We start from the raw sequence: 27,574 nt of genomic DNA, 5'->3' as shown, positions 1-27,574 counted from the left end.
TCGAAGAGGCTTTTATAAACCCTAATTAAATTATCCTAATAAAATATATTTAAAATAAAAATAAACTAAACAAATTTTATTAATTAATATTCTGAAAAAAATAATATTTTAAATTTCATTTAAATTTTTTAAAAATATATAATAATTCTTATTTATATTCTAATATATTTTTTATTATTTTAAATTTCATTTAAATTTAAAAAAAAATTAAAAAATTCTAAATTTTTTTTAAAAAAATTCTAATAAATTATATTTATATTCTGGTATATTTTTTTATTTTTTAAATTTTTTACTTGATATTTTTTACTATTTAAAATATATATTATTTAATTAATAATTAATTAAATGAATAAATAGTTAATTTATATAATTTTTATTAATATAAAATAATATCTTGTATTAATTTATATACTTATTATTATTATTATTATTATTATTATAGATCCATTTTAATTTGAATTATTGATATATCAATTCTATTTAAATAAAATTATTTTTAATTATTTTTCTAACAGTATTAAATTATTCAATAATTGAGAATTTATAATAAATCAATATACAACTTATTTTTATATACACAATAAATATATTTATCTTATAATTACTATAAATAAATAAAAAATACCGAAACTGTATCGGCACGATACGATACCGAAACCGTATCATTCCGGTCTGAGACCGAAATCTCGGCACGGGTCGAAATTTTAAACCTTGCTCTTAATTATTAGTGTAGTATATATTGAAATAATTCTAAAAAACGTTTATGACAAAGTCCCTAGGGAAATTATGTTGAGAATTTTAGAAAGAGAAACGTGTTAGTATAACATATATTAAAATAACTAAGGATATACAAGAGTGAAGACTCTAGAGGATTAACTGAAGCATTACATATAAAAATAGACTCTAAATTCATGTCTTTTTTTACACTAATTATGGATAAACTCACTAGACATATTTAAAACACGTTATAATAGTGCATGCTTATTCTTGATGATATTGTTTTGGTGGATGAGATACCTGAAAAACTAAATGTTAAGCTTGAATCTTGACAGGAGACATTGGAAGTTAAAGGTTTTAGGTTTAGTAGAGCAGAGACTTAATATAGGTTTTAGATTTAGTAGAGCAGAGACTTAATATATGAGTTTAAGTTTAGTAGTAGACGTAATAAGATAATTATCATAGTAGGGAATGATGAGCTACCGATAACTTGAAAGTTTTAACTATAGATGTTGATACAGATGTTTTACATATGATACAAACAAGATGATTGAAATAAAAGAAAATGTTATGTGTTTTTTGAGATTGCAAGGTACCTCTAAACTTTAAAAGAAAGTTTTATAAAATGGCGGTTAGATCTGCTATGTTGTATATAGCTGAATGTCGGTTGTGAAGCAAGCACATGATTAAAAAATAAGTCACGGAGAAAAAAATGTTAAGATGGATATGCGGACATGAAAATGGATAGGATAAGAAATGATACCATTAGAGTGAAAATCAAGCGACCAATAAATGTTCCATTTAGATGATGTGAGACCATAACAAATTTGTACATTAAGGACGGAGACCAAAGAAGAAATAAGATTAAATGTAGATGAGGATATAGTAGAGAATCAAGCCTAATGACATAGGAGGATCCTTGTAGGTTAGCTCAGGAAGTGGGATAAAGACTTGGATGTTATTGTACCCTTGTAAGCTTTAAACTTCAAAAAATTGGAAGAAATCCATGGCCTCCTTTAATCACCTATAAACATATGAATTTGGTGACAACCCATGCCGTCCGAAATGGCCAGTTCTTATTGTTCCAGCGTGGGACCAACATCAATAGCTATGCAAGAATCCTATGTTTGTGTGCATCCTCACGTGCTTGCTACCGACATAGAGCATGTCATAGGAAACTTTTATCAATTACAAGAAATCAAAAGGGGATGTTATAAATGCTCTAAAATTTACCCAGCAGCAACACACATCAATCAAAGATTAGCACTGGAGAGGGCAAGCAGTGACTCTTCGGACAGGTCAGATTTGATGTATTTGCTATTTGGAGTCTCGGAAGAAAGAAGGATTGTCAGTCAGTCAACAATCGTCCGTGGTCTATAAAATCACGACCATCCAACCAAATTGCAACCAACAATGTCCGGGGGGGAATCATTAAAGAAATCGTTTAGGAGAAAAGAGATTACAGGTTCTAGGATTTTTTTTAATATAATGGTTTTAATTGAAACTTTTAAATTAAAATAAATAATATAAATTTCTAAGTGTTATAGTTTATATAACAGTGTTGTAAATATATTATTCTTATAAAATGTTATATATATCCATTATATAAACAATAATGTTATATGTATGCGGAATAGTGTTATAGATTCTTTATACATACTGTAATATTTATTATATATCTGTAATAAATAAATAAATAAATATAGATATATATATTAAATCGTAACTACACAAATATATATTATATAAATTAATAATTAATTAACTAAACTGATAATTAATTAATATAATTATTTTATATAAATTTATATTTTTGTTATTATTTTTTATATTAAATAAAAAATATTATTAAGTTAAAGTAAAAATAAAAAATATTTAAATTAAAAATTTTAAACTCATATTGTAATTTATTCAATTTGAAATCAATTTATCCTTAAATTATTTTTTAAAAATATATAATTTTAAAAATTAATAAATAATTTTGATTTTTTTTAAAAAAATATATGATTTTAATTGTTTTAAGTCAATTTAGCTTTAATTCTCTCTCTATATATAAATTAATTAACCAAACTGATAATTAATTAATATAATTGTGATTTGTAAATTTATATTTTTGTTATTATTTTTATACCAAATAAAAAATGTAAATAAATTAAAGTAAAAAAAAAATATTTGAATTGAAAATTTTAAACTTGTATTTTCAATTAATTCAAATTTGAATCAATCAAACTTTAAATTAATTTTTTTTTAAAAAAATAATTTAAATTTTGACCACACCTAGTGGGATAAATCTTGGTTGTTGTTGTTGAAAAAATAATTTAAATTTTAAAAAGTATTTTAAAATTTTGAAATCATTTAAAATTAGTAAATAATATTAAAATTGTTCATCTATTAATTTTTTTAAAAAATATATGATTTTAAATAAATTCCCAAAATATAATTTAATGTTTAAATTAATTTTTTAAAAATTGTAAACTTATAAATATATTTAAAAATGGTTTTAACTCGTGGGCATATAAAAATAATTTAAATTTTGACCACACCTAGTGGGATAAGTCTTGGTTGTTGTTATTGAAAAAATAATTTAAATTTTACAAAGTATTTTAAAATTGTGAAATCATTTAAAATTAGTAAATAATATTAAAATTGTTTATCTATTAATTTTTAAAAAAATATATATATGATTTTAAATAAATTCCCAAAATATAATTTTAATGTTTAAATTAATTTTTTAAAAATTGTAAACTTATAAATATATTTAAAAATGGTTTTAACTCGTGGACATATGTTTATCGTTATCCTATGTATATAACATTTTTGATTCTTGTGTCCGTTTAAGTTCAATTTTTAGTAGTCAATCGAGATATGCTGATGGGCACATGGAGAAATCAATATTAATACCACATCTCATGGAATAATTATTTGATTTGGGTCTTGAAAATGAATGGGGTTGATCTAACAAGGATTTTGCAAGAACCAATACTTCCATAGCAAGGTTGCATGTTATGATATATCAATTTTAATTTGAGTTAATAATACATTGATTTTCATCAAAAAGATATATTTATTTACTTCTGTCTAATAATATTAAGTTGTTCAATAGTTTAAAAGTTATAAAGTCAATATAGAAATTATTTTTTAAAATCAAAATATATAGTACAAGCACATGTTTATCTAAGAATTATTATATATTTAGATACTGTATACATTACATTAACAAGTCAAAATCATCATCTCTTTGTTGTGTAATATAAAATTTAATATCATCTACATTTATAAACACAATTTTATTTTTTTTAAATACAAAAAATGCATTAAAATTTACATTAATTTACAAGAATAATTTGAAATTGTGAGAATTTGAGTTCACTATACATCTCTATAAATATAACATAAGTAATATCCATAATCATCAAATCTCCAAATTTGTGACAATTTGAAGCCAAAAATCCATCTTTATGACATGCAAGTTATTTCAGTTAAAGTAAGACTTTGTAATAAAACTTCCAGTGATTAAGACTATTTTATTATATGGAACAATAATAAAAGTATAAAATTTCAAAATTATACCTCTATATGCAAAATTTAATAGATATCAAATATGTCAAGAGAAAATATTGAAATATGAATTCAGTAATAAACATCAGAAATATAAAATCATAAGTGAGCATTTATAGAAGTCAAATATTAATAAAAATAAATTTTAAATTAATATACACTAATATTTAAAAAACATCAAAGCTGCTTGAATATAGCATGATATGATACCGAAATCTTATCATTTCGGTTACCAAAACTTCGGTACTCCTCAAATTTTTAAACCTTGCTCTATGTTGCATGCATTTTCCACATGATAGTTCAAAAAACAAATAAAAAGTAGTGTGCACATGCATGGTTAATATAGTGTACGAGGGTAAGCAATTAGACCGTTTTTGTTGGAAAATTACTTAATCGAGAATAAATTGAAAAAATGAGAAAATGGAATTTTTATTTAGTTTAGTTTCATCTAGTTTGATTTCGGTTAAATTTCTTATTTTTGAAATGGTAGTTGTTGTGTACGAACCGCAAGTGCACGATCGTTATCAAATAATAAAATGTATCGATCTCATGAAGACTATATATAAAGTACTAATTGAATTGTGAAGCTAGTTATCTAAAGAATCAAATTGCGTGAGAGAGAGAATTGAGAGAGTTGAGAGAGTTTAGGGCCAACAAGAGGTCGAGAACAAGTGAGGGGTCATTAAGAAGTCTAGATTGGGGGAACAATCCTAGAACTTCGATTTCGCCACGATGATCGCATCCTAAGTGTCACGCCCCAGAGAGTTCCTGTTAGAGAAAAATCCAGCAGCATCTCCTCTGTACCGGTGACAATCTGAATCCATAAATACACAACTCAATCCTCGACCAATACGACCGGAACATAAGCAATAATTTAAATAAACATTCCACGCATTTATATATATATATATATATATATATATCAAATCTACTCCACTACAGTGAGGAAAACACAACCCACAACGGAAAACCATCGCAGCGGAAAACATGGGCAGCATACCAAAATCTCGATATAAGATCCACGAGTGCCAGAAACACACATCACAAGTATGTATATCACATAACAAGAAAGCAAAAGACCAAAAATATAAAATCGTTACGACACGGAGTGGGGACTAGCAACTGGAACCTCTTGACGGCTTCAACCTGAAATAGGAAATAATCAGTGGAGTGAGTTCAAGAACTCAGCGGGTATCGATCAGACATGCATAGTAAGATATAGCTATCAGCAATAATCATGCAGTAAAGTCTTCTGAATAATAACAAGAAATGCAAAACTGAACAACAGAAGAAGCTGTACTCACCAAGACCTTCTATCCGAATACAAGAGTCGTCAGACCAAATAACAGGAAATGCAAAACTGAATAACAGAAGAAGTTGTACTCACCAGGACCTCCTATTCGAATACAAGAGTCGTTAGACCAAATATCTCATCTCCTGTATGCATGTCAATCATATGCAACCACCAAAATGCAGCATCCAAAATGCAGGAATCACAAGCAATAAATGCAATCCATGCATATGATACAAATGACATGGTCACCCCTGACGCCAGTCAGCCACCTCACACGCGATGGTGAGGTCGAGTGGGTAGGGCTATGACAACTGTGCACTCTGCCATCACTACTCCTGAGTGACCGAGTGGACAGGATGTTGTCGGAGTACACCTATCCTCCTACCCCAAACATAGTGGGGGAGTCTAAGCTCTTATCTCCCTGTGTCATAGTCAAGAGGAGGGATCCCTGCCCGCTGCCACGCTACAGTCACACTACCCATGAGTGGACCAACGGAGCCCTGACAGAGCAAACTGCACACACTTTGCCTGATGTACCACTAACCCATGAGTGGTTGTGTGTGCAGATCATGTAACTGGCGATGTGCTCAACTATAAGGGATTCGACAATCGCTCAGCATGCAATCATGCAAAATGATGCATGACACTAAAGCATGTAACTCCTGAAAATATCAACCTCCATATAATATGTACCAAAAGGAAAATCGAGTCCATAACAAGGATCTAGGTATACATGTCAGATAATAAAACTACACATACCAGATAATAAATCTAGGTACACATGCAAAGTATATCTAGTAGCTAGGCCTATACCCGGTAATGCATTGTATGTCACTACTTCTCATAAATACACATGGCAAGAATCAAGAGGCATAAACATAAATGTATAATAGATAACAATATGGGCATACTACGGGTATCAAGTAGTGACTTGGGATGTAATCGAGCCGAGCCGAGCCGAGCCGAACTCTTGAATGTTTGAGCTTGACTCGTTTATAATCGAGCCGAGCTCTATCTTTATTTAACGAATATATCCATGGCTCACGAGCTTATTCGAACTTTTATCGAGCCTAAACGAGCTTAATAAATATAAATCATAAATTTAAATATTAATTAAAAACTAAATTATATATTTAGAGAAAGTTATAATATTATTATTAAAATTTATAATTTTATTCTAATAAATAAATTTAATATATTTGTCTATATTTTTCATAAGTAGAGTGTAAAATCTATAAATTCAATATCAAAACTATTAATTTTTTTTATTTAAAAGTTGCTTAATGAGTTTAACGAACGTGTTCACGAGCTAACGAGCCGAATATTGCGAAGCTTGAGCTTGGTTTGTTTATCTTAACGAGCCTCATTAAACGAGCTCAAACGAGCTTTTATCGAATCGAGCTTCGAATAGCTCGCGAGCGGCTTAGTTCATTTACACCCCTAGTAGTGACATACCAAGCAAATATAAACATAACCATTACTACTAGCTATAACTTATTACGCATATCAGAATGACAATATCAAAAGAGATAAGTCAAAGGCACCCGCCGTAAAAAGAAGATAGTATCAGATAAAGTCCACGTTATGATGCCGTCTCAAACAGATCCTGTATCAAAGAATTTTACTTAGCTAAGTTCCTTTGAAATAAATAGCTAAATAAAATCCCCTAAATTAGTTAGAGAAAACCCTAATCGATATGATCATTAATCTTAAATATTGATTACCCTACTAATCTAATCCATCGATCAACTACCAAATAACCATCAAATCAACACTAAAACTTACCCGATTTCATTGCCCTCCACTGTTGGAAAATGCTAACTGAAGGTGTCTGCTGCCGGAGATCTGTGGCCTGAGCTACTACGAAGCTACTGCCAGGAACAATCACTCTTGGTTAGCACAACATTCCACAATGAAATCAAACCTTTACAAGTCTAACACCTACCCTCGGAACTAGATCCACTTCCCCTCGGACGAAATTTGAATGTTGCTATGATGGCGAGTCAACCAGATGAAAGATGATGGACCTAAGGCTAGGGCATGGCCGAAGGTAAGCTCAACGATGATGATGGCGGATTTGAGTGCGTCTGTGCGGAGATGGCAGAGGAAGAAAGGGAACCGGCGGATCGGGAGTCGGCGTCGCGATGGAAGCTAGGTTACGACTTGGAGGGGTAAGCGACGACGCCTATGCTCTAGCGTCGGCTGTGTCGATGGTGGCTCCTAGCAGTGGGCGGCGATCGATTTGCGTCGGCGATGAAGAGAGCTCAGGTGAAGAGGGAAGGGAACCTGCTGTCGTTGCTATCGCTAGTGACAAAGGCTTTACTAGCAGTGGTTGGTCGGTCGTGGACTTCGGCGTCGAGATCGGCGGTGCACGGACAGAGACGGGAGAGAAGAGGGGATCGGCGTAAGGAAGAGAAGGCTCGAGGCTTCCTTTGGCCGAGGGGTTTTGTACTCGTGGGAGACGAGGCGTCATGAGGCGGCGCCGTCGGGTTGGGGAGGCGAAGAGCTCGGGAGAGGCGGTGGTGGCTCGCCGTCACGAGAGGGGAGAAGGAAGAGGAGGGGATCGAGCGGTGGTGTTTAGGGCACCGTGATTTTGTTTTAGGTTTATAAAATTTGAAATTAGGTTTAGGAAAAAATCAAAACCTAGGTTTATTCCTTAATCAACTCCCACTAAATGGTTATTCCAAACAGGTTTTTCCCAAGCCTATAAATTCATCCCCTTAAACTCGTCATACGAGCTCCGATAAAATCCCAGAAAATTCCTAAAAAATCCATTAAGGTTATTCGTCCATTAAACCCTATTATTTTATTGTTATTTTGTTACGGTATTTTACATTCTCCCCCACTAATAAAAATTTAGTCCCCAAATTTTGTTATCTATCATCAGCATGCACTAGCAATAGATAAACAGTATGAATGCTGAACGGATCTCTATCCCACGTGCCTCAAGTAAAAAGATGGGGGTATCGAGCTCGAATCTTATCCTCGAGCTCCCAGGTAGCCTCCTCGTCAGAATGATACTGTCATCCAACTTTAACCAACTGAATTGTCTTGTTCCGCAGCTGACGCTCCTTATGGTCCAGAATCTGTATCGGAACCTCCTCGTAGGTAACGCAGGTTAAATGGGAATTGATATATCTGACAGAACATGTGCTGGGTCGGGTACGTATCTCCTTAGCATAGACATATGGAATAGATCGTGAATGCCTGCCAGAGACGGTGGTAGTGCCAGACGGTAAGCTACCGCTCCCATCCTCTCCAAGATCTGGAAAGGCCCAATGTATCATGGAGCCAGTTTACCTCGAAGACCAAATCTCTTCACCCCTTTCGTGGGTGAGACTCTAAAAAATACATGATCGTCAGTAAAGAACTCCAGGGGTCTCCGTCTCCGATCAGCATAACTCTTTTCCCAAGCCTATAAATTTATCTCCTTAAATTCGTCATACAAGTTCCGATAAATAGGATTTTCCTAAAAATTCTTAAAAATTACGTTAAAGTTATTTGCCCATTAAATCATATTATTTTATTATTATTTTGTTACGGTATTTTACACTAAGTATTGTTTACTTTCCTATCTCTTTATTTGTTCGCATGTAAGTGGGTCTATCTCGAAATACCGATATAGACTTTTGGAATTATATTGGTGTGCATATCCAAACTCGACGTCTACTTTCGATGCGACATTGCTAGTTCGGCCGATTTCTAATCGAGGCCCTGTCACATAAACCCCACAGTCCCCTACTTGCCCTCTACTTCGTGACACCGAATCGGGGTAGAACCATTAAGATCTGTGGTAGCTTATAGTGCCCCTGTTGGGGAAGAACGTCATCCCCTCATTGCATACTGGTTTACTTTCATGACCGACTTTCCATGTCTTGGACATTTATGGGTCTGAGAGATAGGTTCACCTTTCGGTCCTTTCCCATGTCTCATGAAATGTCAAACCGTGTATCCACAATAAAGTTGGACCATGTAATAAACATATCATGCAATTGAGAAAGGTAAACAATTACTTAAATTGATTGTCAATGATTACATTGGACTATTCTCCAATCCTAAAATCAAGGGAACTACTCCATAGAGATGAAGTTTCAACTAAAAGACATGAAATACAATAATCAACAACTCAAAATTAGAAATGGAGAGAAGAGAAAGCTTAGCCAAGGGTTGGTGTCTTCGGAAGGAACTCCAAGCTCCAATGGGGGATGGATCGATAGGGAAAACCCTCCTCCCCGAGTTAAGAGGCCTTCCTACTATCAAAATTGCTTGGGAACCTCCCAACCGGAGGGGCAAATTACACGTAGAACGATGATAGGCCACAAATGTCACGTACGCAAATTAAATTAACAATCTATAATCAACCGTAGCCCTTGCGCTTCCGAGAACTCAGAAGCGCAAGAGGTTTAGGAAGTGAGCACTTCGCTGCGCTTCGCGCAAAAGCAAGCGACGTTTGCTTCGCAGAAATATTCCTTTTTTATTTTTTATTTTATTTAAAGCCCTAAATAAACCTCTTCGTCTCTTCGTCTCTTCGTCTCTTCGTCTGCCATGCTGCTTCTTCACATTTGCCTCTACTACTGCTTTGCATCTGTCGCTGCTGCTTCTTGGCGTCTGCCGCTGCTTCTTTGCATCTGCCGTTGCTGCTTCTTGGTGTTTGCCGCTGCTTCTTCGCATCTGCCGTTGCCGCTTCTTCGATCCTCGTTTCAAGGTAAGTTCTCAATTTTTGTTAAATCCTTAAGTTCGAGGCATCCTGGGATTCCTGTGCCGTCGGTGGCGTCCTGCGACGCTTCCGGCGGTGCCGGAGGCGTCGCAAGAAGCCTCCACGGCACCGAGAGGCGTTGCAGGAGGCTTTCGGTGGCGTCGGAGGTGCCTTCGGCGTTTTATTAATTCTAAATCAGATTTAAAATAAAAAAAATCTAATAAATTTTATTAATACATATAAATCAGATTTAAATATATAAAATATATATTTAAAATTAAAAATTTGTAATTAATTTAATTAATTCATATAAATTATATTTATATTTTGATAATTTATTTTTTTTATTGTTTTATATTTTTTTACTTATTGATTGTTTATTATTGATTGCAGCGGTCTTGACTTTTGATTTTTAACCATGTCAAATATAACAATTCCATCCACTCGAAAAGATATTGCTTAGAATTATGCAACATGTTCGGATCTTAAAAATTCAAATATTGTCGATTGTTTTTTTTGCGATAAAATAACAACTGGAGTTATTTATCGACAAGCTACATTTGGTTGGGGGCAATAGAAATGTGAAAACTTATCCAGAATGTCCCGAGCATGTTAAATAAGAAATTAGAGAGTTCATGCAAAAAAAAAAAAGTAATTTGAAGAATCAAATGGATGATATTCCTCATTCTGATGATATAGATGATCTAGAAGATTTGGAAGAACATGACGATAATCATTAAACTAAAGTGAAAAGAAACAGTCAATATCTGATCCACGCATCCATCCTACGGTCCAAGGTAACCTATTAATTTTTATTTTATGAGAGATGTCGATAAAATTGTCAAACAAAGGTGTGTAAAAAATAAAAGATAATTTGATGAAAATAAAAAGAAGCTAAGTGATAATGTAGTTGAGAAATTTACAAGATGGATGTATGATGTTGGAATTCCTTGCAATGTTGTTAAATATGATTCTTTTGAGCCTTGTATTGAAGCTATTGGACAATTTGGATTGGGGATGAAACCTCCATCATATCATGAAGTGAGAGCTAAGTATTTGAAGGAGTTGGCAAATACGAACTCGCTTCTCAAATCCCATAAAGAAGATCATGCTAAATTTGGGTGCACAATCATGGCAGATGGATCGACAGATAAAAAGGGTAGGCCTCTTATAAAGTTTTTGGTGAATGACCCCAAAGGAAGCGTATTTGTTGAATCAATTGATGCTTCAGGTTATTTGCACACCGCTGACAAGATGTTTGAGTTATTTTCTAAATTTGTGTATCGTATTGGAGAAAAAAATGTGGTTCATATTGTTACAAATAATGCAAGCTACAATGTCAGTGTAGGTAATATTTTAAATTTTGGTTACTTCCAATTAATAATTGGATCATTTTTTTAATTTTGACTAATTTTATTTTTTAGGTCATCTTTTGGAAAACCGATTTGTATTGGACTCCCTGTACAACTCATTTTTTAAATTTGTTGCTCGAGAAAAAAAAGCAGCCTGGTGCATGAAGCTCCCGCTATGTCGGGTCCCTGGGAAGGATCCATTGTACACAGCCTTAAATTTGTTGCTCGAGGATATATTAAAAATTCCTCATCTTAGAAAATTGCATAAACGAGCATTGATGGTGAATGGTTATATTTACAATAGACCACAAGTATTGAACATGATGAGAGAGTTTACTGGATAGAGAGACATGGTCATAACCGCAAAGACACATTTCATAATCGCTTTTTTGACTTTAAAGTGGTTTCATGTACAACAAACAAATCTAAGAAAGATGTTTAAATCTAAAAAATCTGCAAATTGTCGATTTTCTAAAGAGGCAATTGGATACGTATAGCAAAAGTGATATTGATGCCTTCTTTTTAGAAAAATATAATTCTTGCATTAAAAGTTGGTAGCTCATTGGTGAAAGTATTGCGGCTAGTAAACTGTGAAAAAAAAGTCTCCTATGGGTTATATTTATGAGTCAATGTGCAGGGCCAAAGAAGCTATCGCTACGCCATTTAACAATAATGAAGAGAAATATCGTAGTATTTTTGAATTCATTGACAAATGATTGAATGTTCAACTCCATCACCTTTGCACGCAGTCGAATATTTCTTGAATCCAGAGTGTTTTTACTCAAACCTTGATATAGGAAATGATACAGAAGTGATGGAGGGTTTATACAAGTGCATATTTAGATTGGTGAGAGGTGAGGATTTACAAGATAAGCTCACAAATCAATTGGAAAAATACAAGAAAGCGGGACTTTTTGGTTTGCCAATGGCTATCTGACAAAGAACTTCAAAATTACCAGGTAAATTTTTAAATAATATATTGTATAATGTCAATATTAGATGGTAATAAATTTAATCATATAATTTAAATATTTTTTGTATTTCAAGCTGATTGGCGGTCTTCTTATGGTGCATCAACGCCTGAATTAAAAATATTTGCAATGAAGATTTTAAACCTCACATGCTCTTCTTCAGGCTGTGAACGTAATTGAAGTGTTTTTGAACATGTAAGTTGAAGTTTTTTTAATACATATTAAAATTTATACTATGAACTTAACCTTTTACTTTTATTTTTTTTTTGTAAATACATTCTAAGAAAAGAAATATGTTGTCTCAATAACGATTGAATGATTTAGTATATATCAAGTACAACAAAACTTTGAGGCGATGATATGACATGCAAGATAAGATTGATCCTATTACTTTCTCAGAGATAGATGATAGTAATGAATAGTTGTTAGGAAAATTGGATGACAGTGATAAAGACAATGATAATGGTTTTGTCTATGAAGTTGAAGATTTACATAGGAGTGATGTAGCACGAGCATCTGGGGTGGTGAAAGTGCATATAGCTTTCGATCTCGAAATGCGTCTTCTTCAAAAGAAGCATCATCATCTGTTTCAGTAAAAAGAAAGTAATTTCCAGCTCAAACTAGTCTTGTAGATGAGGAAGAGATTAACCTTAATGATGAAATTGAAGAAGAAGAAGATATCGATAGATACAAATCAAGCGATGCAGCTGATGATGACGTAGATTTGGACAATGAAGATTAAGAAGATGATCATTTTGATATTTGATATTTCATCTATCACATTTTTAAAGACTTTTGATTTATTTTTAGTTTTTTAAATATTATCAAAGAATATTTTGTTTATGGTTATTTGGATTTTTAAAGACTTTTTCAAAAATATTTAATAAATATAATAGTCCTTTTGTTTATTACGCTGTTTTCCGTAAAACCCGCGCTTCACCTTGCGCTTTAAGCCCCAAGACCCTTGAGCGCTTTTTTGCGCCATGCGCTTTTGACAACTATGACCTACAACAGTATATTAGAGGGTCCGGGTCCTCTCTCTTTGTAACCAATGATAGGACGTTTGTTTTCAGATAAAAAAAAACACAAAAGGGGTTTTGTTTCGGGGTTGTTCTCTAAACCTAATGTAATATTTGAAAATCTTATTTAACCCTCAATAACCGACCCATAACGCAATGTCACTCTACACTATGGATAACACCATCAACAAACATGATACAGAATAAATGGAATTGCAAGATAGATAATTAAATAATGTAAATGCAGAGGAAACAATCAACATGAAAAGCAATTAAATTCTAATGAACCAATCCCAAACTCCTGAGCAAACACAAGAAGTGTCCCGCCTGTCACAAACGAAACCACCGAGGAGAACTCCGCTATCACTCGGAAATCTCCTTAATCCGGTGGGCGACGATGCTACTGGTCTGAGGTGCAATCGTCAATGGTGGAAGCGCGATTCCCATGAAGAAACCACTCCTTGGAAATCTACTGGATGCGAAGGAATTTTGGTCAGAACCGTCAACCCTACTCTGCCCTCTTCACCGCGTCAGAAAGAGTGAGGTTGTGTGATGTCGGAACTTGGAAAAACTCCAACTGGAATCCTCTAGCGAAGTGGAGATGACCACCAGCAATGCTTTGAGTTCCTGCGTTCTTCACCGTGTCAGACAGGAAACCCAAGCTATGATGTTGGTGCAGGGAGGTGGAAGGACGCTAGAGAAGAACTAAAACTCGTTACCCGTCAGGATACCATCACCACCTTCTTCAGCGCGTCCGGCAGGGAAGCCCCGACTGGGATGCTAGAGGGATGAAGCACTCGCCGGAGAAACTACTCCAGCTTTGCCGATGGTCGCCGCCGCTACAGCTCCACCAAAGCACCGCTATCGTCCTCGCGTGATTTGCTCGGGAGAAGAACAAAAGCGACGTTTGGGAGAAGAAGCGCACTGAACCCGAAGCCCCTAAAAACCTTGTAATCAAAACCCCTTTTGAGCTTCAACTGAACTGGTGCAATTGAACTGAACCATCCCTGATTTGAATTGAACCACTTGAACGAAACCAAATTAGGAGGGTTTTTGGAATTGGGCCTAGATTTGGGCTTCTTCTTCACTTAATCTCCTCTAAACTTTGACAATTGAACCAAACCATAATTGGACCAAGTCAGTATTCTTCCTCTCGATTGTTATCTCCCTCAATTCCTTCAAAATAAAATATAATCAAATAATATCCAAAATACTCATAAATATATAGGAATTGAAATGAAGATTAATAAAGATTCAAACTCATAAAACACGCTAAAAGCATAGAATTGGTTATCACATGACTGTGTCTGATCCGACTCGGTGGATAAAAGCATAACTGTGCCACAGCAATTGGCTTGGGACTGACAGGCATGCACAGTCGTGGCTGGTCGTGTAGCATAGAAAGTCACGGTCGTGCATGACTGTGTTGTCCGTCGAGCTTTTGAGAAGAAAAGAGGCATAGCTGTGTCCGGCGAGTCTAGGTTGTGCTGCTCTCTATGAGGTGAAAAGCACGGCCATTTCTGGGAAGCACGACCATGTCAAACTCGGGAAATGTCATTGTCGCTCCTTTCCTCAATTAACTTTGGCCGGAGGAACATATCCATGTCTTGGGAGACGGGCAGAGCGTGTTCTTTGCTTCTCATCCGCTTTCCAAGGCTTTTATACTCCAATTTCTCTCTGTTTTCACGTCCTATTAAAGAAAAAGCACAAGATCATATCTCTGAACAAAAATCATAAAAATAATAAAAAAAATAGATACAAGTATGCGAAATATACTAATGAGATGATATAGGACACACATCTTGTCAAACTGAAGGAACCTTTGTAACACTTAGGTTTACTCCCACATTTCATTAGAGGAGAAATAGGTTCCTCGTGGTCTAGTAACTTTTGCCTACTGCTATTAGCACTGCCCATGTTGTTCTATGCCATATGCAGTTGTAGACTCGTTATGGGCCAGTTTGGTCACCATTAGTCAATTTTTCTAGTAAACATACTACAGTTAGTTATGAGGTAGAATCTATGTTTACAAGCAAACATCAAGCCTTATATTAGCCCCACCACTTTTTTTTTACCTACACTGCAAGTAATTTGATGGGAAAGATTTATAAAGTTCAATGGTGGATAAAAACCTATATAACCAACTCAAGTAATTGGGACCCCTGACTTCTTGTCTTATTATACAGAAAATTGGAATGAGCTGAACTATAGGACTGGATTTTAATGTTAACAATAATGCAAATATATCCGGTAGACGAGATTGCTTATTCTATACACCAAAGCAGTCCACCCAGCACAAAATGAGTTCCCTAAAAGGGAAATTCCAAAAATTTTATCCTTCCTTGGCCAAAGGGTCAATATGCTCTTGAATTCTTCCTTGCCCAAACAGTATGTCAAGTCCAGTTACTTCTCACTGCTGTTCACTTGTTAATGTGGGTAAGCCCTTCCAGAGTTTTCTCACGTTAACAAATAGTGCTTCCCATGAGGGGAAGATTCCCAAAACCACTGGCATGGAGCCACTTTAATCGACAATTGGGTTGAACTCAAGTATTTTGGACTACTTGAGTTTATGCTTATTTCACATTTATTAGTCAGTTTCCTCATCAGGTATGTTAGGCTGCAACTTGTAACAATTTAGCAATTTGCAGACTCTTGCATTCATGTATTTGGATATCAAAATTTCAGAATTACGATCAGTTCTGTGTTTGAGATAACTTCAGTTTGTATTTCTCTGTGACATGATTCCAAATGTATGGTGTCAACTGAAGTTTCTGTTTTTCTTTTTGACTTGCCTCTTTATCTAACAAATTAACCATCATATTCATACCTGGTATATTGTTTGCCTTTACATTATTTTTTACTTAATTTTATGCAGTACATATGGTTCATCACGGACAGGGATTTCATTGCCTCGCTGCCTTTTCTATCTTAAACTCACCCATTACAACCATTCAGTTATCCAATTCCGGTAACAACTTTGTTGTAGGATTTCATACTGGACAGGTATCATTTACATCCCTTTTCGACTATTCTTATGCTTAATTGTTTTTGTAAAGACAATTCCAATTTTAATGATCTTGTATTTGTCATTTTGTCCACATTTCAGGTAATGGTGCTTGACATTGCATCATTAGCTGTACTGTTCTGTACAGATTGTGCATTGGGAACAAAGTCAACACTAATTTCTGCAAGTAGCTATGCTATTTCCCAACATGTTCTCCAAGAAATCAGTTCAAAGCAACCTTGTTCTCTGGCAGACTCTATAGAGGTGATACTCACCATCACCAAGGATTCACAAATTGCAATTATTGATAGCAAATCTGGGGTTATTATAGGCTCCAGATTACTTCAACCAAATAAGGAAGCCGTTGCAGTTTCCATCCATGTAATAGGTAAGTAGTTGGATAGTGCAATAGTTGAGGTAGTGAAGATAGTTTAACAACATATAGATTCTGTATATATGTAGAAGGCTCTGTTACACTACCTGAATCAATCACTGCTGATCTTGAGAAGTGCTCCCAGAATCTGCCAGATGAAACTTCTCAAAGTGAAAACAATGAGTTGACAGAGAAAAAAGAACAAGGTTATCACTTGGAGGATGCTCTGTACCAATATGAAGTGTTAAAAGATCCACTACTTGTAATTTGTTTTACAAATGCCATCTGTTTCTATTCACTGAAGTCTGCGATGGAGGTTTGCTGGTTTAAATATGCATATTCTGTTTTTTTTTTTTTTTGTTTCATTATCTGAAATAGTACATTGTGTAATCATTAGGGAAATAACAACTTTACCCATAAGGTGAACCTATCGCAAAAAGTTTGTTGGTCAATGACTTTAAAGGTAGATGATATGGTATCTGGATTGGTGCTCCTATATGAAACTGGAACAATTGAGATAAGGTAAAAGACCGACTTATTGTTTTTCTTCACCATTGATAGGTATCTTGATTGAACTAGTAGCATGCCATTTAAGGTTTGGATTTTGAGCCTAATTTATTTTATGTCTCTGATAGGTGTTTACCTGGTCTGGAAATTAAAACAGAAACCTCTTTAATGTCCATACTCCGCTGGAGCTTCAAAACAAACATGGGCAAAACCATGAGTTTTTCTGACGATGGGAACATTGCTTTGGTAAGTTTACTCAACCAATGAACTTCTAAACCCTCGATTCAAAAAATTCAGATGATTAGCTAGTGCTTTATATAGCACTTCATGACAATATTGAAGAATAGATTGCCCGTGTATTCTGTCTCAGTAAAAGTCGAAAAAAATACTATGATAACTGATCCAGCTGCTAGTATATGTTAATTAATTGGTTAAAATACCAATAAGTACTCCAGTATTTATTAATTAAGAACAAGCAATAGACATGGCTACAGATGCCAGTTAATTAACAATGATCATTCTAGTCTCTAATACATTTGTAATGAAACAGAGCATCATCATGTACGCTAATATTGGGTTTCAACTAAGCTTGGCCATAATTCTAAATCGTCTTCTGTTGATGAAATTAAGAAAGTTTGGACTCCTATAATTCCCTAATTGGCTATTGATGGTACAGGAAAGCTTCATAGTGACATCTTAGGATATGTGTAATGTATGGCTAAATTTAGATTCCACTAGGTTAGGGAAGTTGATCAAAATGTTTTCTGGTTAAAATGAAAGATTATGGAGAAATTTAATTAAGTGCAAATTTTCATTTACTCATAAGGTAATATGATAACAGTTTGTTTTAGATTTGAACTCCCTTAACTTCTGTTTTGACAGACCTTTTTTGCAATTCAATTCATCACATCTTTCACTATAAATAGTTTACATCTGCCAACTTCGATTGCCCAAGCCAACCACTGTTTATGTTGTTACGTGGCTAGGGGTTTTTTCAGTGGTATAATTTAGTTTTGGAAAAACCTCTGATCTTTTATTATGGCTTCTTTCATATTTAGACTAGCATACTTAGCTGTTTCATAATAAATTGAATTAAACACTATGTAGATAAGTTGTTGTCATGATAACTGCTAGGAAGAGACGCTAGATGATTGCCATTTCTAATGAAAAAGCATTGCTGCCATATTTTTTCATTTTATTGTACATATCATGTTCCACATAATTTGTCTGGGTGCTAGAACCTTATCTTACTCAAACTCAAGTATGTGTATCCAACACTTCTGTGTATCCAAGCATCCACTAATTCATTTCTAAAAAATGTTCGTAAGTGATTGGGTTGTCAAGTGTCGACTCAAAATGTCAGTTAGACTACCAATGTCAGACAATGTACGGAGGGGGTAAAAGGAAGAATTCAATTATTAGAGGAAGAGCCCTATGTTGACACTAGGATTTGATTAGGGAACATGTCCTAAATGGTTTTGGTCTAAATCGCCTAGAGATCATGTTAGCCTAAGCTTGATTGTGTACCAAACTTTTAGAAAGTGCAAGCTGAAGCCAGTTTTTTCTGCACTAACAAGCTCTTGACAGTATATTACAAGGAACATCTGAAAAAAAGTACAAGGAGCAAGCTAGAATTCTATAACCTGTAGGCAGGTACTATTTTAAGATTTAAAGATTTGAGTAGGTAATCACTTGGGTCAAATCTTAAGCTATTAACAGTGTGAGACATATGAATCTATGTTATTATCAATCTTAATGTTAGCACCAAAGGATTGCACCCAACCTATGAAAAGTACCCCTTTTGCTGTTGTTTTAAGTAATCTTATGCCTTCAAGGAACTTTTTAGAGTGAATTTTCAGAGAGGATAAGAATACAATCATAGATTTGGCCAATTCATATGGCTAACATAATTGCAGATTCTCAGTGGTATATTTACGCAATATCTGCTAGTGTGCATCACTATAGGGTGAATAACGATTTGCTTCGATCGTGTTTGTTCCAATCAATTTTGTGTCCTCGTCTATAATAGATTTATACATAGTGGAAAGATAAATATAAAATAAAACACAAGCATACAACAAATCATTTTTATGTGATTCGGAACTCCCCTGTTCCTACTGCACAGCCTATCATCCTAGCGATAATGCCACTATCTTTGTCGGATACCTTCTGAAGGCGGAGAAACCTCTTACAATTCCTATTTTTATAAGCAACAATAGCCATTTACAAGCAACAATAACCAAATACAAAGATAAGAATGAAAATAAAATACAATGTAAATAAACTATTTACACAAGAGATCTTGCTTTGCTTGCTTATAGTTGATTTGGATTGTCTCTTGAGGTTTGTATATGTAGCAACACTCTCTTCCAAAACCTCCAAGAATTAGCGTCTTAAATCTTCTACAAAACCCTCTTTTATAGGATTCAAGTCAGAGTTGGAAATCGCCTAATAGTCCCATTAGTTGATTGCTCTATCGGAATTCAAACGTTGCACCCGCAAAACAACTCTTTTGCTTTGACCACAACAATCAACTGCTTATTACCATCAATCGACTGAATATAAAAGACCGATCAAGCATGTATGGTCGGTCGGATATAACGGATCAACCCGGTGTAAGGAAAGTTTAACCTTAGGCGGTCCGGAGCATGGCAAGGTCGCTCGAGCATATGAGTTTGGTAAGCAAAGACCGATCGAGCATGGGTACTCGATCGGACATACATAACCGACCGAGCATAGAGAATCGGTCGAGTGTAGTTCTTAACCTTGCGCACAACAGACAAAAATCGGACGAACGTAACATACCGATCAAGCCTATAAATTCGGTGGGCAAAGGTTGGCCAGGTTCCATAGACCGACCGAACACAGAGGCATTTAGTCTCACATAACCCTTAGCCTACGGCTGACTGAAGGAAGTGTTATCGGGTAATAGTGTCTCTATAAACCCGACTAGTTGATCTTGGTCAATGATGTAGGGTCGGTCGTGCTCAATAGACCAGCCGAGCATATAAGTTCGGTAGGCAAAGGTCGGTCGAGTGTAAGAGACCGATCGAAAGTAGAAGCACTTACCATTAAGCTGTCCTGAAGGTCTATATACGCCCGACCGATTAGTCTCAGTCGATAAGGTAGGATCGACCGAGCTTAATAGACCGGTTGAGCGCAGAGGCATTTAACAGCATACGATCGACCGAAGGAAGGGTTAAAGGACAATGGTGTCTTTATACGCCCGACCGATTAATCTCGGTCGGCAAGGTATGATCGTCCGAGTTCAATAGACAGACCAAGTATGAGAAGTAGATCGAACATGAAGGTCTTCAACCTTACATGGTTTCTGCCATATTTATAATGAAGTCTTTGTCGAGTATAAATAACTGATCAAATATAGAATGCCGACTGAGACTAGTACAGACAGAAGATATTCCTCATATATGCAAAATGAGCTTATGTGACTAACCAAATATGTGTAACAGGTGAACCATAACAATATGTAATCATATTACAGCTTAATCAATTTGGCGACAAATATCTTCTAGAAGTCTCCACAGGTATGCTAAACGACAAAGAAGGTACATCTGGGGTAAGAAAAAGATTCCTTAAACTATTATTACAGTTATAGCTTACGTCATCTCTTAACAAACCTTAATAAACCGGGGTCCACCTCATGACTGTGGAGGTTAGATGAGGTGAAATAAAAAGGAGAATCCTCTCCACTGGCAAGGTACGCAAACATATGCATTACATCCAAATGAAACCCTAATTTTTTCATCTTCTTCGATACTGCTTCTTCTTCATCTCGCCAGAGACTAACTTGAGCGTCGGAGGGTCTAGCCAGGGACTCTCATCCCGGTCTTAGGTCACTAACGCTTTGTTGGTTAGTCTCATTGTGTGCAAGGAGACGAGGTCATCTACTGGATTGTTGAGTTTTGGCTGATCCACAGAGTCATTTCATCGGAATTCCTTTTTTGCGAGGTATTATTCATAGATCCGCTTTGGTTTTCTCGGATCTATTGTTCTATATTCAAGCATCGGTAAGATCCGTTGTGGGTTTCTCGGACCTTTCCCCGTTCATCGTCATCAGAGTTATTATTCGCCATCACTCGTCGTCACCCAGTGTTTTATCCCGCAAGCTCTTAGACAGGGTCATTGGCCTTAGGGCATCTTCTCACCAAAGACTGGCAGGAGTACTTAGAGGATAGGCAGTGCGCATTTTGTCAATAGGTGTTGGAGATGCAAGAGCATTTGTTTTTTGGGTGCCCCCTATTGCTGTGTTATGGAGGAGGATTGAAGACTAATTTCATATGCGGCAGGAGATGTCCACTTTCAAACGGGCTCAAAGGGTGTTTGCGAAATATTACCGTGGGAATAGAGTATTAACAAAGACTCGACACGAGGCTTTGTCTTCGTTAATCAATATGTGAAGAGCTAGAAATAAATGCATCTTTGAGGATGAGCAGTTGAATGTTGAGCGGATATTCACTAGTGTATATATATATATATATATATATATATATAGGTTTTTAGGGGTGTACTATGTTTTGATGTTGTGTCACACATAAGTATCCGCTATAGATCTTTTTTTGTACTCTTGACCTATGATATAATATTTTTCTTATCCAAAAAAAAAACTAATTAAGACAACAATACAAGAGGTAGTGCTCATGCTGAGTAGTATTAAGTTTCAGGAATTATTGAAACAATACATTACGACCATGTTGCTTGGATAGTACGAGGTTTCAAACATTAATTATAATCCATTTTGATTTAATTATTTATTATAGTAAAAGGGTAATCCGGTGCACGAACCTCCCGCCAACGCAGGATTTGGGAAGAGGTTGTTTCCAAGATTCGAACCCGTGACCTTCAGGTCATATGACAGTAATGTTATCGTTGCACCAAAGCTCCCCTTCTTATTATTTATTATAGTATATAAAAAATTTTGTTATATATTGCTCACATATTAACAGGTATAATTTATTATTTATTAATGATTTGGTATATATGTATATTAGTGATCTACTATTATCTAATAGTTCGAAAATATAATTCATCAAATAACAACTCTGATATGGCACTATATGGCACTGTTAACTCAATAACAAATATCACATTACTAATCTTGTGTATATGTTATGTATTAATATTTAACTTTATTAGCTCTATTATTTGTTATTCATAATATGTGTTGGTAATTATATAATATTTAATGAGCATTATTATTAAGTTCAATTTATTATCTCATACATGAAATTACTTTCTTTGTTATTTTATCTTTTACTTTACAATTCCAATTTTACCATTCCTACCCATTTGATCTATGCAATGTTCTATAAATGACAGTTGAGGCAGCCACCTAGGCGGGAGGCGGACCTCAGCCACACCGCATTTGTGAAAGGCGGTGGTTTAGGTGGCAGTCAAAATGAAAAACCTAACGTTTCGGCTTCGGACGCATTGCGCGATGCTTTCAAGCCCGTCGTCAGGCTTGGGTGACGCGTCCGAGCTCGCGCAACGGGTTCGGACTTGTTACCAGGCCTAGGTGACTGCGATGCATCTAACGTCAAAACGCCAAAGCCGAAATGCCATTTTTTTTTAAAAAAAAAAATAGGATTCAATCGAAATTTTAGATTAATAATTTTATTTAACTCCTAGCTATGATTGAAATAATTTAAATGGGCTTAATTAAAATCTAATAAAATTATCCTATATATATATATATATATATATACAACAACCATGCTTTTTTCCACTAGGAGGGTCAGTAATTTATATATATATATATATATATATATATATATATATATATATAATATTAATTTTTTTAAAAATATTTAGATTAATTTTTAAAAAAATTTAGTTAATATATTTATAGTAATTTTTTTCCTAGTTGTTTATCCTTTTAATTTTTTATCATTTAATATTTTATTTAATTATGTATAAAAATAGTAAAAAAAAATTCAACCTCCTAAGCACCGCTTAGGTGGCCAATGCAGTAGACAGTCACTAACCCCCTCACCACCACCTACTATCATTTAAAACACTGGATATATGACACTGATATTTATGTCTTTTGACCATCCAATCCCAATACCTTTACAAATTTTGACAATCATGCTTGGAAGATGAATTGTTTGATGACTTTCTTGTTCTTAATACAAGTTTATCGTTATCAGTAAAGGTCCTTCATGTAAGACATGATCAGATTGGAAAATTACTTGTTTTCTAACCTCATATATACAATTTGACTCCTGTCAGTTTGGGGAAATGACAGGTTAATGGCTGCGAAGTTGCTTGCATATCTTGTTGGCATAATAAATCCAGGTTTGTCAATTTTCCATGCTAGTGAGAAGGATCTTGAACATAAGTGATGATCTTTAGATGTCTAGTTGGTTTTGTTTTCAAAATTCAGGTTCTCAGAATCCTTGCCTTGCCTTCATGACAAAGTTCTCGCTGCTGCTGCAGAAGCTGCAATTAATCAATTTGTAGATTTGAAGAGAAAACAGGTTTGACAGCTACCATTTTTTAAACAGTTTGTAGTCTTTTCTGTTTCCTTTTGTCTTAGCATCACTTGTGTGCCTATGGTGTCCCAGACTACCTCCCCAGGGATAATAAGCGGCCTCATAAGAGGACTTAAAGGAGGTAAAACAGAGAATGACATCAAGAGTGACAGAATACTTAACTATAGTTCCACTGCACATTTGGAGGAATTGTTCTCAAAATTCTCATTCTCAGACGAACCAACTACTTCAACTAATGCTGATGTTGGTGAATTGAGAATTGGTCCTCTTTCTCTCTCATCTTGAGATTTCTTTTTACACTCTTATTCCCTCTCCTTGAACAGTAAAACTTAAGTTTTTGCAGATGATATTGAGATTGATGATCCATTACCTGTGCCATCTCCTTCAATAACTGTAAACAAAAATAATAGCAAAGGTTCCATACAATGATGTTTCCAACAAGTGTATACGACTTAACAACTCCTGTAGCCTCACTCTTTTGCTTTTGCTCCAGATGTGAAGGAAAGAGAGAAGTTGTTTCAAGGATCCACCAAGGATATACAGCCAAGAATGAGAAGCACTCAAGAAATTATGACCCAATATAAATTTAAGGGGGTAATTTTCTTCTGTCTTGCTAGATTTATGTTTAATATTCTCCTTTCTCACAAAGCCATTCATTGAAATCCAGGATGCTGCGGCAGCAGCAGCTCATGCAAGAGAAAAACTTGCAGAGCGGCAGGAGAAACTTGAGGTAGTTATTGGTCTGCAAATATATTTTTCTGTGTTTGTTTACCTGTTTGTGGCCTTTCAAGCCTACTGAAAATTTTGCTTTTAGTCTTTTGCATTTTCTCTTGATTTTATAGGCAATATGCATCATGAATTCCTTGTGTTCAAACTTGTAATTACAACAGAGTCTAAGGATTGATCTTTGATATCTCTCTCTATATATATGTATTAAAAAAAAATTTATTGTTATCCTACTATAAACACGGGCTTTATTTATACAATGTTTGCCTACTGGAAAACTATCTACAATCCTTTGCATTTCCCCTCGTGACTTTATGGATGGCAAGCATCATGAACTTGCTACATTTGGTCTCATATCCTCCATAAGGTCGAGATAGCAAGTGGCATTCTTAGAGAAAAGGCATCTATTTTCCTACTATAAGTATAGTCTTGATTTTGTAGAATGCTTCTTAATCATGAAATTCTGGATGATTGTTTTCTTTGGTGTAAATCTAAAATCTTTATATTTATGAATAGTTGTGAAACTAAAATTGATAAACCCTGAAGGAATGGCTAGTGGAAAGTCTACTTTTAGCCAGAATGATAAACTTCAGGAGTTCAAGCTTCAAAAACCTATTCCATGGTGTATTTAAAATGTTCATCTTAGTTGTTCTTGTAAGCAGCTGAATCATGTAATGACTTATTCATGATATGCTTCATTTGACAAGCCCAACTAAACACATTAAGGCTATAATATTATTGTCAGAGGTAGGATTTGAGCCCAAAACCTATATACCATATTAAAGTTGATTATTATTATAGATGATTAAGACAGGGATTAATATTTTTTTTTTGTATTATTTATAGTATCTGACTGATTAATGAAGCTATCTGGATGCAATAAAAAAGGTAAAGGATATTTTGTCATCCAATCATTGAACATGGGTATAGACTCCAAGTACCAGATTGTGCAAGAACATTGGTACATATAGAAGGAATAATATATAGTGAAATTTACAATTGGTAACTATGCTTTAGATTTTTATGCAAAAGTTAGAGATATTGTGTTACATGGAAAGTATTTCACTATTTTTTTTTTTAAAAAAAAAGAGCTTGGTGCACTGATTTTATCAACTTTTCAATTCTTCTAGCAAGAAAGTTCTAATTGGATCAATATTAAACTAAGCATGTCTAACAAGTATTCTTTTATCAGAGAATTAGCCTACGTACAGCAGAGCTTCAAAATGATGCTGAAAATTTTTCAAATTTGGCTCATGAACTAGCCAAGACAATGGAGAATAAGAAATGGTGGAAACTATGAAAAGAGTCTTAATCATATGGCAATGCGTAGCTGATGGGCTTTGAAAAATTTTATTGCCTTCGCAAGCCAATCAATTGATAATGATTCAGCAACAAAAGATAAACTGTCAAGGAACCAAAGAACTCCAATTGATTGTTTTCATAATGATTCCATCAAAAGAAATGCGTGCTGCTTATGGTAAAGCTAAGTTGAGCATTTGTATGTATAATATTCATGTTATATTTATTTTTTGCTTGTGCAATTGGCTCCACCATTATTTAGTGTTTGATACCATTGTGTAACACATTGTGTACTCACCAATATTGAGGTATTATCCTCTTTATTGGTATTTCATGTTGTCTCATAATTCTATCTCATAGTAAAATTTAACATCAAGGAGGAGCTTTTCTAAAAGTCACTCATTTCAGATTACTCCACAAATGAACATGCTTCTGATAGAGAACTCAATCAATCCTATAAAATACAGTAATTTATTTAAAGCATCTTGCATCTCTGTCCTAGTCATATTTCTTTATTTGATGTTTTTTCATTACATTTCCGCCCCTTGTATCACAGAAGTATCCCTTGCGCTTTAGATGCTTGACGGGAACAGTATCTTGTTTGAGCCTCGACAATCATTGGATTGGATCATAGTATCAAGTCAACCCAAAATAAGCTCACATGGTGAGAGACAAGCTCCATTTAGTGCAACCTTAGTTTACATGCCTTGATGTAGTGACATGCCTGATAAGCTTACATTAAGTCAATCCTAGATAAACTCACCTGATGCTTGTAGTGGCAGGATTTCTAAGAATTGCATAATGGACCTTAATTGTGTATGCAAAAGCTCTTCTCAACAATGAAGTTGCGTAAATCCATCGATACAAATGTTGAGAAACAAGAGAGGCAAACTAAAGAAAAGTGGTTGCATTTGAGTGCAAAAAATCTATTGTTATCCTCTTGAGCATCACATTCAACATTATCAAAAAGTGACCAGGAATTTCAACTAGTTCACATGGTAAAGAGAGCATTCAACTTGAGCAAAAGTGTGATTAGAAATATACTCGAGGGCAAGAAGAAAAAGAAGGTCCTGGATGTTTCAAATGCAATAAAAAAAGGGCATATAAGGGACAAATGGCCAAAAGATGAACGTCAAGAAAAAGTACAAAACAATGAATAAGACGAATAAACATATTTCATCGAGGGGAGAATTGGGATGGTACATCTACATCGGAAGGAGAACAATAGCAAAAGGAGAAAATTTTGACCTAGCATTTTTTTCTTTTTTAAATTCATATATTCAATTTTTTGTACCGACTAATTCTGAAGGTAATTGATCTAGTATTATTAAAAAATTTCGCTCACTATCAGGGTAAATCAAGAAGCTCTCATAGAAGTTCATCCAGATGATCAACATTCTTAAATCCATTTCTCATTAGAGAAAAAAATCTTTTGTAGTATGTCGCAGTTGAGATTCAAATCTTAGATCCCTTAATTATCCGTTCGATGATCTAACTATTGCACCATTATCTCGAAAGTATAACCTCAAGTGATGAGAGAGGCTCT

At 34.6% G+C, this 27,574-nt stretch overlaps 1 protein-coding gene across 2 annotated transcripts in view; it reads left to right on the top strand.

The window, feature by feature from the left end:
• Positions 1-26,422, top strand: part of LOC121985350 — a 29,860-nt gene extending 3,438 nt beyond the window's left edge. The window contains exons 5-16 of one of the 2 annotated variants that reach the window (XM_042538751.1): positions 16,483-16,610; positions 16,714-16,999; positions 17,077-17,300; positions 17,382-17,506; positions 17,620-17,737; positions 23,757-23,806; positions 23,895-23,988; positions 24,076-24,265; positions 24,347-24,418; positions 24,497-24,597; positions 24,671-24,733; positions 25,922-26,422. In XM_042538751.1, coding sequence (XP_042394685.1) covers positions 16,483-16,610; positions 16,714-16,999; positions 17,077-17,300; positions 17,382-17,506; positions 17,620-17,737; positions 23,757-23,806; positions 23,895-23,988; positions 24,076-24,265; positions 24,347-24,418; positions 24,497-24,597; positions 24,671-24,733; positions 25,922-26,029 — 1,559 coding nt within the window. In that variant the 3' untranslated portion in view covers positions 26,030-26,422. Of the gene's footprint in view, positions 1-16,482; positions 16,611-16,713; positions 17,000-17,073; positions 17,301-17,381; positions 17,507-17,619; positions 17,738-23,756; positions 23,807-23,894; positions 23,989-24,075; positions 24,266-24,346; positions 24,419-24,496; positions 24,598-24,670; positions 24,734-25,921 lie in introns of both variants that reach the window. The other variant, XM_042538750.1, reaches the window with a different exon arrangement.
• Positions 26,423-27,574: the final 1,152 nt, after the last annotated feature.

This window comes from Zingiber officinale, chromosome 5B, assembly GCF_018446385.1.
Source record: "Zingiber officinale cultivar Zhangliang chromosome 5B, Zo_v1.1, whole genome shotgun sequence".
NCBI lineage: Eukaryota > Viridiplantae > Streptophyta > Magnoliopsida > Zingiberales > Zingiberaceae > Zingiber > Zingiber officinale.
The sequence above is the reverse complement of the archived record's forward strand: the minus strand, read 5'-3'. Positions and strand labels throughout refer to the sequence as shown.